This window comes from Bufo gargarizans, chromosome 4, assembly GCF_014858855.1.
Source record: "Bufo gargarizans isolate SCDJY-AF-19 chromosome 4, ASM1485885v1, whole genome shotgun sequence".
Classification (NCBI taxonomy): Eukaryota; Metazoa; Chordata; class Amphibia; order Anura; family Bufonidae; genus Bufo; species Bufo gargarizans.
The window spans coordinates 10,060,548-10,077,993 of NC_058083.1; the positions used below are offsets into that span (position 1 = coordinate 10,060,548).

The following is a 17,446-nucleotide window of genomic DNA, read 5'->3' on the forward strand; positions in this document are numbered from 1 at the left end:
TATTAACCGCCAGCGGCCTGCCCCTTAGGCTACATGCACACGACCGTATGTGTTTTGCAGTCCGCAAAAAAAAACAGATGTTACGTATAGAATCCGTTTTTTTTTGCGGATCCGTTTTTTTTGCGGATCTATTGTAATAATGCCCATCCTTGTCCGCAAACTAGAAAAAAGGAGATTTTTGTATAACTTACCAGTTAAATCTCTTTCTCGCTCTTCCTTGGGGGACACAGACCTTGGGTATAGCTCAGCTCCCTAGGAGGCGTGACACTAAGTAAAACTGTTAAGCCCCTCCTCCATCAGCTATACCCTCAGCCTGGAGATAGAGGCCACCAGTTGCGTGTCCAAGTAGTGAAAGGATAACAACCAACAATGGAAACAACAGCCAGCAACCCAACCGGGCGCCAGACCATAACCCTACAACCAAAACACAGAAGGGTGGGTGCTGTGTCCCCCAAGGAAGAGCGAGAAAGAGATTTAACTGGTAAGTTATACAAAAATCTCCTTTTCTCGCCCATTTTCCTTGGGGGGACACAGACCTTGGGACGTTCAAGAGCAGTCCAAGAAGGGAGGGACCACAACCCAAGGCGGAACACCACCGGAGCATCAGAAAACCGCTGCCTGCAAAACCAAGCGGCCCAAAGCAGCATCCGCTGATGCATGCGTATGCACTCTATAGAACCTGGTGAAAGTGTGCAGAGAGGACCAAGTGGCTGCTTTGCACAACTGTTCAGCCGAGGCCCGATGCCTCTGCGCCCAGGAAGCTCCGACTGCTCTGGTGGAATGAGCAGTGACGCCGAAAGGCGGAGCTCTGCCCTTAACTCGATAAGCCTCAGACACCGCCAGTTTAATGAAACGGGCAATAGCCACCTTGGAGACTGCCAAACCCTTGCGAACCCTCCGGAACCACAAACAGGGAGTCCGTGCGCCGAAAGGATCCGGTGACCTCCAGGTAAATCTTCAACGCCCTCACCACATCCAGACGGTGCAGTTCCCGTTCTCTGGGGTGGGAAGGAGAGGGACAGAGCGACGGAAGGACGATGTCCTCATTGATATGAAAGGCGGAGACCACCTTTGGCAGGAAGGACGGGACAGGCCGAAGCACAACCTTATCCTGGTGGAAGATCAGGAAAGGTTCGGAGCAAGAAAGAGCCGCTAACTCCGACACCCGTCGGAGAGACGTGATGGCCACAAGAAAGATGACCTTGCAGGACAGAAGGCGAAGGGAGACCTCCCGTAAAGGATCGAAGGGGGCTGATTGGAGCGCCGAGAGCACCACATTCAGGTCCCAGGATGGAACTGGAGGGCGGTACGGCGGAACAGAGTGAGCCACCCCTTGTAAGAAGGTCTTAATTGGCCCTAGAGGGGCCAGGGGACGCTGGAGAAGAATAGACAGCGCCGAAATCTGCCCCTTCAGAGAACTGAGGCTCAGCCCCAGATCCAGACCCGACTGGAGGAAGGACAGGATCGTGGGAAGAGAAAACCGGAGAGGTGGGATGCTCCGGGACTCACAGACCCCCAGATAGGACCTCCAAACCCGATAGTAGATCCTAGAGGATATGGGCTTACGAGCACGGATCATGGTGCAGACTACGTCCGTGGAGAAACCCCGTCGCGTTAAGACGGTGGTCTCAACAGCCACGCCGTCAAACGTAGCGAGCCTAAATGCTCGTGGAAGATCGGTCCCTGAGAGAGAAGGTCTTCCCTGGAGGGCAGTGGCCACGGTGCGTCTGCCAACAGCAACATTAGGACGGCGTACCAAGACCGGCGGGGCCAATCCGGGGCGATTAGAATCGCGGGAACGCCCTCTGCCGCGATCCTCCAAAGAACCCGTGGCAGGAGGGGGAAAGGAGGAAAGACGTACAGAAGGGAGAATTCGCGCCACGGAAGGACGAGCGCGTCGGCGCCGTACGCCTTCGGGTCCCGTGCCCTGGCCAGGTATCGGGGGACCTTGTGGTTGAATTTGGAAGCCATGAGGTCCACGTCGGGGCGACCCTAGCGAAGACAAAGGGCTTCGAACACCTCTGGGTGCAGGGACCATTCTCCCGGGTCGATGGTGGACCGGCTGAGGAAATCCGCCGCCCAGTTGTCCACCCCCGGGATGTAAATCGCGGATAAGGCCGGCACGTGCGTCTCCACCCAGAGGAGAATGAGGGTCACCTCTTGCATCGCTGCGAGTGCCTCCCTGATGGTTTATGTATGCCACAGCCGTGGCATTGTCCGATTGGATCCGAACAGGGTGGCCCCCCAGTAGATGGGTCCAGTGTCTGAGAGACAGAAGAATCGCCCTCAGTTCCAGAATATTGATTGGAAGTCTGGACTCCGATAGAGACCAAACGCCCTGGACGGACCGGGGAGGGAAACCCCCCCCCCCCCCCCCACCCCCGTAAGCTGGCATCGGTGGTAATCACCAGCCAGTATAGTGGGAGGAAGGACCTCCCCCGTAGAGGGATATGCAACCACCAGCTGAGGGAAGCCCGAGCCAGGGGAGGCAGAAGAAAGATCCTGTCCAGACTCCTCGGTGATTTGTCCCAGGCCGACAGAACTGCCCTCTGAAAGGTGCGGGATCGGAATTGTGCGAACGACACCGCTTCGAAACAGGCAACCATCTTCCCCAACAACCGCATGCTGGATCTGAGGGAAGGGCGGTGATGACGGAGGAGACTGCGAACCGACCCGCAAAAGGGCCAGACGCTTGTCCGACGGGAGGCGGACCTCCGCCAACTCCGTATCCAGGAGCATCCCCAGGAAGATCAGCCGTCTGGAGGGGGTAAGGGAAGACTTGGGGTGGTTGATGATCCAACCGAACCGCGTCAGGGTCTCCAGAGTGAGTTCCACACTGCCGGATGCCTGAGAGAAGGAGGGTGCCTTGACCAAGATGTCGTCCAAGTAAGGGAGAAGAAAAACACTTCTTGAACGCAGAAGGGCCAAGACAGGGGCCAGGACCTTGGTGAATACTCGAGGAGCCGTCGCCAGACCAAAGGGAAGGGCGACGAATTGGAAGTGATCGTCCCCCACCGCGAAGCGCAGGAAGCGGTGATGACATGGAGCAACCGGAACGTGGAGATATGCATCCTGAAAGTCGATCGAGGCCATGAAATCCCCTCTTTCCAGGGAGGCCACTGCGGACCTGAGAGACTCCATCCGGAATCTCTGCAGTCGGAGAAATCGGTTCAGGCGCTTTAGGTCCAAGATCGGACGCACTGAGCCTTCCTTCTTGGGAACCACAAAGAGGTTCTAGTAGAACCCCCTGAACCTTTCCGTCGGAGGCACGGGGGCGACGACACCCTTGTCCATTAGAGAGCGAATGGCCGCGAAGAAGGCGGCTGCTCGTACGGGATCCCGCGGAGGACGGGACCGGAAGAAACGGTCTGGCGGAAAGGACGCAAATTCAATCTTGTATCCGCAAGATACAATCTCGAGCGCCCATGCGTCTGAGATGTGGGCCCGCCATACGTTTCTGAACAGTAGAAGGCGGCCCCCCACCCGGGTGGGTGGGGGCGCACCTTCAGGCAGAGGGCTGCTGGCCTGTGGGAGCCCGTGTGGGCTGGGGCTTGCGCAAGGTAGATTGCGTCCGAAAAAACGGCTTCTTGCGTCTATCCTGGGCTGGGCCAGAGGAAGAAGAACTGGCCGCGGGTCTAGACCCGGTGGGCTTGCGAAAAGACCGAAAACAGGACGAACCAGCGCGACCATGGGGGGCGCCCCTCGGCCTGGACTGGGGGAGGTGAGTACTCTTCCCACCCGTGGCCTCAGATATAAGTTCGTCCAGACGGGTTCCGAACAAGCGGGAACCCGTGAATGGTAGGCCGGCCAAAGAGCGTTTGGAAGCGGCGTCCGCCGCCCAAACCTTCAGCCAGAGTTCCCTCCTGACAGAAACTGCCAGGGCAGAGGAACGGGCAATGAGGGCACCCGCATCAAGAGAGGCCTCACAGACAAATTTTCCGGCCTGGACAATTAGTTGGGCTAAGGAACGGAGGTCCTGTAGAGGGATGTCCGACCCCAACTCCTGTTCCAGTTGCAAACCCCATTCAGAGACCGCTTTACCAGCCCAGGCGGAGGCAAAGACCGGTCTAAGGGCCGAACCAGAGGCAGTAAATATGGCCTTGGAGAGGGATTCCGTACGACGGTCCTCAGCAGACTGGAGGGAAGATCCGTCTTGTACAGGAATAGTAGTGCTTTTGGACAGGCGAGCCACGGGAGGATCAACCTTAGGCGGGGACGTCCACGTGGTCACAGAATCCGCTGGAAAGGGATAACAAATGTCCAGCTTTTTGGGTGTAACAAAGCGGACGTTAGGCCGGGTCCAAGCCTTGGACACCACAGAAGAAAAATCAGCGTGGATGGGAAAAACCTTGGAGGCCTGTCTGGGGCGGAGAAAGGACACGCCGGCCTGTTCAGAGCTGGGGGGGGGGGTCATCGTGTATGTGAAAGGTATCACGGATGCTAGTGATAAGATGCCCCACCGCGGACGCCAATTTGGACGGAAGCTCTAAGTCCATGTCCACATCCGCCAGTTCTCCCTCAGAAGGCGTATCCCTAAGAGAGGATAGGCTTGACTGAGCTCGCACGCATGGCGGAGAGAGCGAAGCATCTGGAGAAGATGTGCGCTCAACCCTTGAACGTTTCTGAATATGCCGGGCCCTGGAAGATTCGCTGGGAGGCAGGGAACCAGTGGGGGCGGCAGAAACTGTAGTCCCAGCGGGTGCGACAGGGATTGTGGCAGCCTGCGGGAGAGGCGGTCTATCCACGAGACGGCACACTACGTGTGTAAGGCTTTCCACCACCTGAGACAGAGACCTAGCCCAGTCAGGGGGTTCAGAGGCACTGGGGGGTGCAGCGGAAAGCGGGCCCTGCACCGGGGCCTGACATGCAAGGCAATGCGGCTCAGATTGCCCACGCGGAAAAAGTTCCTTACAGGCGGTACAGGCATGGTACCAGGGTTTGGGGGCACCCGTGGGATCTGACATGCTGAAAAGTGGTCGTACCCCAATACAGAGACCACAAGGGATATAGCAGCTATGACCAGGAGGGTTAGGAGAGGGTTAACTGTCCTACCAGTGCCTCAGAAGAACGTCAGGAGTAGAGAAGGATCAGCTGCAGCAGCAGCAGCAGCAGGGAGCAGCAAACAGCAGAGAGCCTGCAGATAGCGCCCACAGAAGCCGAGCGATGCACCAGGTGCTCAGAGTCCCCCACGTGTCCCAGCTTCCTGTCTAGGAGTGAGGAAGCGCGGGAAGAATTCAGCAGAAGCGCGGGGAACAAGCTCCGCCCCCTCCAGCGCTTGAAATGTCTCCTGTGAAGGAGAACCTAACTCCGCCCCCAAAATGACGCGCGCGCAAGCCACGCCCCCTGCTGCCGAAAAAACTCGCAGGGCTAAGAAGAAGCCGGATGCCGTGAAATAAAGGGGCCCACAGGCCCCAAGAGTGCGGCGATTCTTCCCAGGTGGGTGACTTTCTGCCACCATTGTCCCCTGCCCCGCCGATCCCGATATGGTCATGTCGGGCATATGCCCGCCCCCCGTTCGGAACGGAGCGGGCGGCGGCGGGAGGGAGAGAGGAAGAGATCAGCAGTCTTGAAGAGTAGTCTGAAAATGGGGGAAAAACGGCGTGGGGGTGCAGGATACACGGAGGGGAGCTGGGGAGGGTCTGCTGGAGCGCTCAGAATGAGCGACCACGGGTGCCCCCCTTACCCAGAGGGGGAAGATGTACATACATGCTTGCCGATAGGGACGGGATATGGGCTGGAATAGCCATCTCACCTGTCTTCACCCTCAGTTCCTTCCAGCAGGGTCGCCCCTTCAGCTACTGGCACCGCAGTGGCAGGAAGCTGGGAGAGGGGCTTTGCGTGCGGGCGACCCCCTAGCTGGCGGGATGTAGGGGAGCCATTGCTGCCCAGATCCTCCTATTGCTTCTGTGGGGGAGGCAGCAGTGCAGATAAGTTGGCACTGGCGCAGCTCACCCCGGGAGAGCAGAGAGGCCCAATGCGTCTCTGGTATCCCTAGGAAAAAATAGAATAACAAAATTAGAAAAATAAAATAAAACAAGGAGAAAACAGCCCTGCAGTAGCAGGGAGTGTCTTGCCTCCTTGGACACTAAGCTAAAACTGGTGGCCTCTATCTCCAGGCTGAGGGTATAGCTGATGGAGGAGGGGCTTAACAGTTTTACTTAGTGTCACGCCTCCTAGGGAGCTGAGCTATACCCAAGGTCTGTGTCCCCCAAGGAAAATGGGCGAGAAATAGGACATGCACTATTTTTTTAGCGGAGCAACGGAACGGACATACTGATGCGGACAGCACACGGTGTGCTGTCCTTGTTTTTTGCGGACCCATTGAAATTAATGGGTCCGCATCCTATCCGCAAAAAAAAACGGATCGGACACAAACAAAATATGGTCGTGTGCATGTAGCCTCAAACAAATGCAAGTTTGAAGTGGATCCGGCAGCTTCCTAGGACCCCCATGTAAAGGTGGTAAATTAGACACAAATCTTACAAAAACCTGGTACTGTTCCCAACGTTACATACTGAAGCAGAAATCTCACTGTGGCCTCATTGTTAGGGCTCATGCACATGACCGTTGTTGCTTTGCGGTCTGTTGTTCCGTATCTTATATATTTTTTTCTCTAAGTCCTCTTCCATTCTTCCACAAAACATATCCGTATGGTTTCCGTTTTTTGCGGATCGAAAACAGTAACTTATTAATCCCCAAACACATGAGCAATATGGGTTGGGCATAGCATTTCTACAGTATGGATCCGCAAAATAAGGATTACTTACGGATGTATCTAATGTGTGAGAGAGAATCTAAATCGCACATCCTCATTACTATGCTTTTGATACAACAACTGTTTTAATTTTAAGCACTCCTCCCCATTCGGCTCAGGTGCTTTTAATTTGCAGAAGTCTGCATAGGGTTTAAAATTCCTACCAAATCTCAGTTGGTGTTCCTGAGAGGCTGTGAACAGGTGAGCTCTTTGCACCAGTTCACATGCGGTGCTGGGCGGCGGCCGTCGCTGCTTTTGTGCCGTGCTGGTGGAGTAGTGGGACCCAGGGCCTTGGTGGCTTTTCTGCACAGTGGGTGCTGTGTGGCTACTGGGTCCCACTGCCTGCTGGAGCGGTGTGGGTACGCGATGGTCGCTGCACTGCGCCGCGCCATAGTTAGAGTAGGTCCGCACTTAAAAGGAGGCGACCTTGTCGTGGTAAGTGGGCCTATGCTCTTTGATCAAACTGTATACCAATGCCTCCTAATAGTGCATAGCAAATTTATGATAAGTGCTGTATAGCCATTGTTTATCTTGCTTAAAATTATAACAGGTGTTGTATCAAAAGCATAGTAATGAGGATGTGCGATCTAGATTCTCTCACACATTGGTTACTTACGGATGTGTTCTGTGTGCGTTCCGTATTTTTCGCGGGCCCATTGACTTTAATGGGGCCTCGGACCGTGATTTGCGGACAATAATAGGTCATGGAATACTTTTTTTGTGGAACAGAAATACGGAAACAGAATGCACACGGAGTACCTTCTGTTGTTTTTGCGGAGCCATTGAAGTGAATACGTTCATGTGCATGAGCCCTTAGCAATACGTATGGTAACCAGACCGATTCTGTAACTCTCACTGACTTGAATAGAGTAAGACTGGGGCTACACAGCGTCTTTGCCGTGACAGCCAAAGATCGCAGTGTAGGGCTGCCTGCATCGCAACCAGTAAAAGTGAATGGGGAAGAACTGCAACCTGCAAGTGACCGTGACCACAACCTCACACTCGCAGCAGGTTTCCAACACTATCCCACTCATTTTCACACGCTGTGATACAGGCAGCGCTAAACTGCATTCTTTGACAGTATGCAAAGTCACCGTGTAGCCCTAACCATAGGCTACTTTCACACTTTGTGAGGATCCGGCAGGCAGTTCCGTTGCCGGAGCTGCCTGCCGGATCCAGAAATCTGTATGCAAACGGATATCATTTGTAGACGGATCAGTCCGACAAATGCATTGAAATTCCGGGTCACTCCAGAAAAACCGGTTTTGGTATTTATTCTCTTTGCATTTTTAATGGTCTGCGCATGCACAGACCGGGAAACCGGATCCAGTTTTCCAGTACCAGATCCAGTATTAATACATTTCAATAGAAATTAATGCCGGATCCGGCATTCCAGCAAATGTTCCGGAATTTTGGCCGGAGGAAATACCGCAACATGCGGCTGTATTTTCTCCGGTTAAATACTGTAAGAGGGACTGAACTGAAGACATCCTGAATGGATGGCTCTCTATTCAGAATGCATCAGGATAAAACTGAAGCGTTTCTTTCCCCACGGTATTGAGCCCCTAGGACAGAACTCAATACCCGGAAAAGAATAACGCTAGTGCGACAGTACCCTTAGGCACATGCGTGGCCGCCTCTCCATTCAGTCTCTCTCTACGTATGGCCACCTCAATCTTTCTCCAGACTATAGATATGGCCGCCTCGCCTGTTAGAAGGAAGTTTAGGGAACCCCAATTTTCTTGATCGGTCCATCTATAGCAGGGATCAGCAACCTTCGGCGCTCCAGCTGCTGTGAAACTACAACTGCCAACAAGGGTTTGTCCAGGCTTTTACTATTGATGACTTATCCTCAGGATAGGTTATCAATATCAGATTGGCGGGGATCAGACACCCCCGCCGCTGATCGGAGGGGGTCCTGGCTGTCGGACCCCCGCCAATCTGATAATGATGACCTCTCCTGGACAACCCCTTTAATATGTGCAGTGGAGTAAGTTTAAAAACCTATGTGGGTTGTGTCAAGCATTTTGCCATAGACTGCAGAAGAGGAAACCTGAATTGAAACCCCGAGGGGTGCGCAGCAGATTTTAGAATAATGGTGCAAATACTGCACAAACCAAAAGTGGAAGTGGAATAAAATCCATCACTGGCAGCTGACCTGCTTGTTGACAGTTTCCAAAGAGGAGCACGTGTCTTTTACGCTGCACATAACATTAGCTGGCTGAAGGTGGAGTTTTCAATGTTAGACTATTCAAGTCCTGTATCAGACATTTGATAACAGGATGCCCACTCCCGGGTAGTGGATGCCGCACTCACACACTGACGATGACAGGACAATACTGTTGGAGCATTTCGCCATTACCTGTGTGTAGTGTTAAATTTCTGAATGATCCTCTTGCCATCAGCGAGCCAGATCTTGACATTTGTCAGAGGTTCCCCGGCGTTCAGCTCAACAGTCGGGAGACTCTGTTCACCTCCATTCTCCAGACCATCTGCTGCTTTGGTAATTACTTTTGGGGTTGCACTGAAGGAAGAAATGAGAGGACATAAGTATGTGTTCACCTTCCCACACTCCTCTGCAACATCACAAGCTGCATAAAATGAGACGTTTAACCCCTTCAGTACCACAGACAATATTCTATGTATTTTATAAAGGCGGGTGGATGGTTTTCTGGATAGAATTTTTTGAAGTCACTCCATGTATTCTACTTCCTGTCCTGGCTTTTTAACTTCCTCTTTGTTTCGACCTTTAGCACGGCAAACAGTCTCGCCTAACTCTCAGTCCGACCATCACCCATTACACTGCTAAGTGCAATGGGCATCTTTATCTAGGTCCATCAAGAGAACAAAAGAGCTGTCATACTCCCAATTCTATACCAACTGTTATCATGGGGACTGCCCTTTAGATAACACCTTTCCTTCACAGCAGCAGTAAAACGACAATGAATTACTCATCTATATAGGAGATCCTATCATTTGTGCTGACTGCTGCATTTCATTTTCAAGGGTTTAATACTACCAAAATGAGAAGAAGAAAAAAAAAAAAAGAGCCAAAAATAAAGTGTTTTCTACGAATACAGAGATTATAAATGTATCCCTTTCTGGTGGAAGAGTCCTTTTAAACAATGTTATGTGTAATTTAATTCAATTTTTTTATTTATTTTTTAAACAATACACGGTCATTGTGCTTTCAACAAAAACAAAAAAGCACATGAATAGAAGAAACTGTTTAGAGAAGATACTTTTTTTTATCCCTTTAGCAGCTCACTCCCCTTCAGTCTCTATGCACACGAACATATTTTCATTCCGTCATACGAAAAAAAACAGAACATGTCCTATTATTGTCCGCATTACGGACAGGGATAGGACTGTTCTATTAGGGGCCAGCTGTTCCCTTCCGCAAAATACGGAATGCACACGGACGTCATCTGTATTTTTTGCGGACCACAAAAGCCTTACGGTCATGTGCATGAGGTTTAAGTCTGTGCGTTTCTCTCTGCACCTCCTCCCCCTCCATACTCTATGAGCAGTATGTAATCTGATTGCGCAGTCTTTTTTGTCTCACAAGAAATTGAGAGTTTAAGAAGATGGGGAGAAAGAGAAAAACATTTTCCTCAGATAAAATATATTATAATTTTTCTTATCTTCATCTGTGCTATTGATTTATGTGACGTTTGTTGAGTGGTATGTAACTGGAGATGAGAGAATCGATTTCTCTCATCAAGCAGAGTTCTGCACCTAAACATTCGCAAGTGGTGTAGTGGCACTTACGCAGTCTCTGCTCCAGTGGCGGTAGCATAGCCCCTACCCTTGCGCTGCTACTTGCAGCAGCAAACTAACAAATAGCGTGGCGTTAAACAGGCAGGAAATGCTCAAACCCATATGCAGTTGTGCACATATATACAGGGGAGCAGATCCTGCACTTGTGGCCCGTTGCTAATGGCGATCCCCAGCAAAAATGCATACAGTGGAGGACCACAAGAGACATCCTACACAAGATAGCAATTGTGTGGATATGATAAACAGTATAACAATCTAATAACAAGGACAGGTGCACGTTGCGGTCTTACTAACACTCACCTACCTCACACTTCTGTAATACACCCACTGGCCCCTGGTATTGCCCAAACGGCTCAGGTAGGCGAGTGTTAGGACCCGAGCTACTTGAGAAACCTTGGCTCGGGGTCAGACATGTCCTCCTAGTAGGACATGTTGGCTAATCTCTCAATTTTATCATCAGTTTGAGGGCTTAGTAAGTCTTATCACATCCACACAATTGCTATCCTGTGTAGGATGTCCATTGTGGTACTTGTGGTCCGCTGCAGGCATCCTCCATTGTATGCATTTTTTGCTGGGGATTGCCATTAGCAACGGGCCACAAGTGCAGGATCTGCCCCCCCAGTATAGATGCACCACTGCATATGGGGTTGAGCACTTCCTGCTTTTTAATACCACGCTAATTTGTAGTTTTGTATTTAGAATTTTTGGAGGTGTAGAAACTCCTAGTTTGAATGTGCCTTTATTTCCATCTACAGGCAGCATTCTGGTGCACATGTGAGGCCCGGGCTATATCAGCCAGTCTTGGGTGGGGCTCAGAGCTCTCTGCCTCCTCCCATTGTATGCATGGTCACATGCTGGAGGTTACTGGGAGATTGCTTTGAGTCGGACCTTGCGCACCTGTAATTCGCCCACTGGCTCCTGGTATTGCCCATACGGCTCAGGTAGATTTAGCGTTAGGTTCCCGAGCTACTTGAGAAACCTTGGCGTGGTGCTTGGGCTCAGACATGTCCTCCAAGCAGGATATGTTGGCTAATTCTAAATTTTATACCAGTATGAGGGTTAGTAAGACCGCAGAGTGCACCTGTCTTTGTTTTTGTTATGTCATTTTGACTGCTTATCACATCCACACAATTGCTATCCTGTGTAGGATGTCCATTGTGGTACTTGTGGTCCGCTGCAGGCATCCTCCATTGTATGCATTTTTGCTGGGGATTGCCATTAGCAACGGGCCACAAGTGCATGATCTGCCCCCCCCCCCCCCCCCCCCGTATAGATGCACCACTGCATATGGGGTTGAGCACTTCCTGCTTTTCAATACCACGCTAATTTGTAGTTTTGTACTTAGTAAGTCTTCAGAGTGACCTGTCCTTGTTATTAGATTACTTGCAGCAGCACAATATTGCCCAAGGGGCTCTAACTACCCAAGGCCATTAATGTGCCATTACCTTACGGTGCAGGAAGGGTTTACACACATTTTGACAAAGTGCATAATAACACATGGGTGTCCGCTCTCCTGACATTAAAGGGGTTCTGCACTTTGTTTAAACTGAAGATCTATCCTCTGGAAAGAATCAGCATCTGATCAGCGGGGGTCCGACACCCGGGACCCCTGCCTATCAGCTGTTTAAGAAGGCAGCGGTGCTCCAGTAGCGCCACGGCCTTCTCAAACAGCTGCTCGGAAGGGGTCCAGGATGTCTGACCGCCGCCGATCAGATGATCTTTCCAGAGGATAGATCAGCAGTTTAAACAAAGTGCAGAACCCCTTTAATGTCAGGAGATCGGACACCCATGTTTTATTATGCACTTTGTCATTCCTCTGTTATTCTTCCTAGAGTAGTATGATTCACCCTAGGTGACATGAGTTGGGGTGGGTGTCCCTACACAGCATGACAATCCAATCAAACAGCATCAGACTGTGTAGAGGACACACCCATTTGCAAGGGGAATGGTATCATTAATATATATTGAATAGGAATAACAGGAATTAAATGAATGGAGCAAAAAAAAAAACTAACAAAAAAACGCACACATAGACTACTTTTTGGGACAAAACAATGCGTGTGCCACCTCCATGTGACGGTAGACATGGTTACATGATTTTAGGTGCACCTGCCTACACACACCCATGGTCTGTAAAGTGCAGAGAGACCCTGGATGAGAACGTCACATGATCACACACATGACCTCACCAGCGCCGTAAATGCAAAAGCAAAGCCTAGTACAGGACTCACCTTCCTAGCCGGTGGCCCTGCCCAGAGAATGGATCCACGTGCTTCTTGCTTATCCAGTACTCTTCACTTTTTCTGTCTTCCACGTTAACTGACAATTCTTTCTTTGCAAATGTCTTATGCAGCTCTGGAGGCAGCTCTCTGAGAGAACATACAAGACAGTGATATAGAAGAGCAGAACTGTACACGACATAGCATCCTACGATCAGTGCTGCCTGGCGTAACGTCTCCCAGATGCCCTCTGCCATCAACTAGGGCACATGTGGCGGCCACTACAGGGACTCTCTCAATGGACAGACAATATGAAGAAGCTGAGCTGGTCAACATTTTGTTATGCACACTACTGTAAAACCAATCTACCCCTTTAATTCTTTCCCAATAGAGTCACAAAAATATACACCTGCAGCCCAGGAGCTCACACTATACGCAGTGGGTGATTAACCTGTCAGATGCCATGGCCAATAGTGATGACTGCATCTGTGTCAGGGTCGCCAGAAATTTCTAGACAGTCTGTAAAAATAGGTGACTTTCCTGTGTCAGTGAAAAAAATAAAAAAATAAAACACGTCCGTGACTTTTTTTTTTTGGGGGGGGAATAGTAAATGCTGGTGATGAGTTCTTATCAGTATACTGAGCTATAGACATGGATTACTTATAATATTTATCATCCATTGTGGTTTTCGAATTTGTCCGTAAAAAATGTTGGCTTTAATTAAAAATTAAAGTGATCCCACTTCCCCGTAAAAGACATGTAGCTGGAAATATAAAAAACTTTATGGGTGTCAGAATATTTGTCAATGAAAAAAAATAAAAATAAAATTTTTTTTTTTAAGTACTAAAATACTGAACACAAAAAAACAAAAACAATGGCAGGATTAATATGGTAAACTGAATTAAAAAAATAAAATAAAAATGAAATTGATCTGGGCCAGCGGGGGTTAGGGGATATTCTGTCAATAATCCATAGGTCTCCTTCACTATTTTGCCACTGGGGAAAAAATTTTAATTATAATCCAATTTCTGGCTTCCATATTTCATGAGGACATACAATGAAAGCTGCTTTGTGGTGGAATTACTATGGGAAACAGTCAGTTTTTCCTTTTAGACGGTTTCCTAATCGCCCACGTTGTGTACTGCAAGATGAAAAACCACTGCACAAAATGGGTTCTCTGTGCCCAGGTCATCAATATCAGATCGGTGGGCGTCCGACACCCCACATTCCTGCCGATCAGCTGATTGGGGGCAGCACTGCAGTAGCTGAGCTGTACAGTCCTAGTGCAAGAGCTACTCCTGGATGGCTGATCCGGTATTGATGATCCAGGGTTATTTAAATCAATTGTTAAAGTCTAGACTGGAGAACCCCTTTAACCCCTTCCCCCTGTATGCATTTTGGGTGTTAGCGACCAAGCATTTTATTTAAAATTTTCTCCTTTTTTAACTGTCACATTCCAATAGCTATAACTTAATTTTTCTGTAGATGCGGCCGTATGAGGGCTTGTTTTTTTGCGGGACAGGACTTTGTTGTTAATGGCATCATTTTGGTGTACACACAGCCTACTGATTAACTGTTATTAAAGGGCTTCTGTCACCCCACTAAAGTCAATTTTTTTTTGGGGGGGGGGCTACTTAAATTCCTTATACTGCGATATATCACTATATAGTGCTCTTACTCATTTTCGTTCAGCAGTTTCTTAAAAAAAACTTACTTTCATAATATGTAAATTACCTCTCTACCAGCAAGTAGAGCGGCTACTTGCTGGTAGAAGCCGCAGCCTCCTTTCATAAAGCCCCCCCCTTCCTCATGTTGATCGACAGGGCCAGCGAACGCGCTCGTCTTCTGGCTGGCCCTGTCTGCGTTCAAAGTCTGGCGCCTGCGCCGTACCCGTCTTCAGTCGGCGCACTGAGAGGAGGACGCTCGCTCGGCCGCTCCATCCTTAATACGCCTGCGCCGATGACGTCACATCTACACCCGGCGCACTGAGGAAGGAGCGGCCGAGTGAGCGTCCGCCTCTCAGTCCACCTGTGCCGACTGAAGACCGGTACGACACAGGCGCCAGATTTTGAACGCAGACACGGCTAGCCAGAGGACGAGCGCGCTCGCTGGCCCTATCAACATGAGGAGGGGGAGTCTTTATGAAAAGGAGGATGCGGCTGCTACCAGCAAGAAAGTGATTCTGCCACCACTGCGTTTGTAAGCGATACATTTTGTGTGGCATAGATTACAAGATAACTTTATGATCTGGATTAGTACGAATACAGCGATACCAAATATGCATAGTTTTTCATTTTTTTTTTTAAGGTTTAACTAAATTTTGCACAATAAATTGTTTTGTTTTTTTATCGCTGCATCCCAAGACCCATACTTTTTTATATTTCTTTCTATAGAGCTGCTTTTCCTTTGAAAAGTACTGAAAATTGGCAGCTTTCTTTCTATTTACCACTTATTAGTCCCACAAGGAAACTCTTGACCACTTCTATAATGCATTGTACTTGTTATACAGTACAATGTGTTATACAGTCAGTGCTATAATGACAGTCACCATCAGGGTGCGCCAGAGAGGGGGCCTTCTTTAGGTGTTCGGCTGCCGTGCACATACATTGGCGCCCCCGCAATTTTATTTGCAGGGATGCCAATGCCTGACAGAGGGAGCTTCCTCCCACTAGACCTCATAGATGCTCAGTGTGGGCTGTTACAGCAGGAGTCTGACTCCCATGTGAGAGCAGAGACCTCTGCCACCGTAAAAAGGAAGCAGCCTAGAATAAAGCCCATTAATGAACGCCGTAAAAACAGGAACCGGCGGTCATTAAGGGGTTAAGCTTTACTTGAGTTGAACCCCTTTGGTATGGTTTGTGATCTGACACCTGCAGTGCACTAAGCTGCACTTACCGCTTCCGCATGGAGTCCATGAACTGACGATTTGCAGCATCTGTATAATCCCTGAGTTGGCCGTCGTTGATTGTAAACCCGTTCTTCCACATCTTTATTACAACCTCCGTCTGCAAAATGAAGACAACACTGTAAATGCATGGCTGCAAATATCCCCTTAAAGATTAGATCCACACTGATGGCAGCCCATTTTGATTTCAGTACAGAATAACCCGGGGCGAATGTTTTGCTCCTTGCAGACTGCATTACAATAAGGCCTCATGCAAACAACGTGAATTATCTGCAACAAATCTGTCATGTGTGAAGTCACCTTATACATATATATCCCACAATTCAGTGCAGCTGATCAGCAATAGGATTTTTTGTGCTTAGGCTACTTTCACACTTGCGGCAGAGTGATCTGGCAAGCAGTTCCGGCAAAACGTATGCCAACTAAGGCCTCTTTCACACTTGCGTTGTCCGGATCCGGCGTGTACTCCACTTGCCAGAATTACACGCCGGATCCGGATAAACGCAAGTGAACTGAAAGCATTTGAAGACGGATCCGTCTTCGAAATGCTTTCAGTGTTACTATGGCAGCCAGGACGCTATTAAAGTCCTGGTTGCCATAGTAGGAGCGGGGAAGCGGTATACTTACAGTCCGCGCGGCTCCCGGGGCGCTCCAGAATGACGTCAGAGCGCCCCATGCGCATGGATGACGTGCCATGCGATCACGTGATCCATGCACTTGACGTCACTCTGGAGCGCCCCGGGAGCCGCACGGACGGTGAAGATGCTGCTCCCCCGCTCCCCACTACACTTTACCATGGCTGCCAGGACTTTAGCGTCCCGGCAGCCATGGTAACCATTCAGAAAAAGCTAAACGTCGGATCCGGCAATGCGCCGAAAACGACGTTTAGCTTAAGGCCGGATCAATGCCTTTCAATGGCCTTGCGGCAAGTCTTCAGGATTTTTGGCCGGAGCAAAAAGCGCATGCATTAGGATAAAACTGATCAGGATTCTTCAGGCATAGAGCCCCGACGACGGAACTCTATGCCGGAAGAAAAGAACGCAGGTGTGAAAGAGCCCTAATGGCATTTGTAAGACTGATCAGGATCCTGATCAGTCTTAAAAATGCCTGATCAGTCAGAAAAATGCATTGAAATGCCGGATCCGTCTTGCTGGTGTCATCCAGCAAAACTGATCCGGTATTTATTTATTTTCACCTTTTTTCGGTCTGCACATGCGCAGACCGGAAGGACGGATCCGGCATTCCAGTATTTTGAATGCCGGATCTGGCACTAATACATTCCTACAACCTACTAAATCATCCAAAAGGATGAACTTAGTGTGCCAAAATGTAATACCACAACCAATTAGACAGAAGACACACGTACAATCAAAAACACACAGAAGACTTGCCTGAATGCCAGGTCCGGCAATTTTTTCCATAGGAATGTATTAGTTAATAAAAATTTCAACAACCATAGACAATTTAAAAAATGAATAGTAGCAGTGCAGGCAAAGCGCTAGGACAAGCAGCTTGTCCACCAAACCCAGGATATAGAAAATCCAGATGAAAGGGAAAATTCAAAGAAATGTCAAATGCCAGACTAGCAGACAGTATTGAACTCTACCCAATGCATATGAAAGCCTCCTCCCCAAATTAATCACTGAACATGTGCAAGCATCACCATAATGGGCCAACAGGAGGGCTAAATATAAAGCACCGCTAGAAGGCCCACTAACAGAATGGAGGAAAAAAACATAGCAGATAAGATAAAATTACCTAAAGTTTATATGGAGGCTCAAATGGATC

General features: G+C 49.5%; 1 protein-coding gene across 1 annotated transcript in view; it reads right to left on the reverse strand.

Annotated features, from left to right (window-relative positions):
• Nucleotides 1–17,446, reverse strand: part of UBXN2A (UBX domain protein 2A) — a 35,476-nt gene that overhangs the window by 6,956 nt on the left and 11,074 nt on the right. Inside the window, exons 4-6 of the mRNA XM_044291992.1 lie at nucleotides 15,649–15,758; nucleotides 12,766–12,903; nucleotides 9,117–9,278 (exon numbers count right to left, since the gene is read on the reverse strand). Of these exons, the coding sequence (XP_044147927.1) occupies nucleotides 9,117–9,278; nucleotides 12,766–12,903; nucleotides 15,649–15,758 (410 nt within the window). The remainder of the gene's footprint in view (nucleotides 1–9,116; nucleotides 9,279–12,765; nucleotides 12,904–15,648; nucleotides 15,759–17,446) is intronic.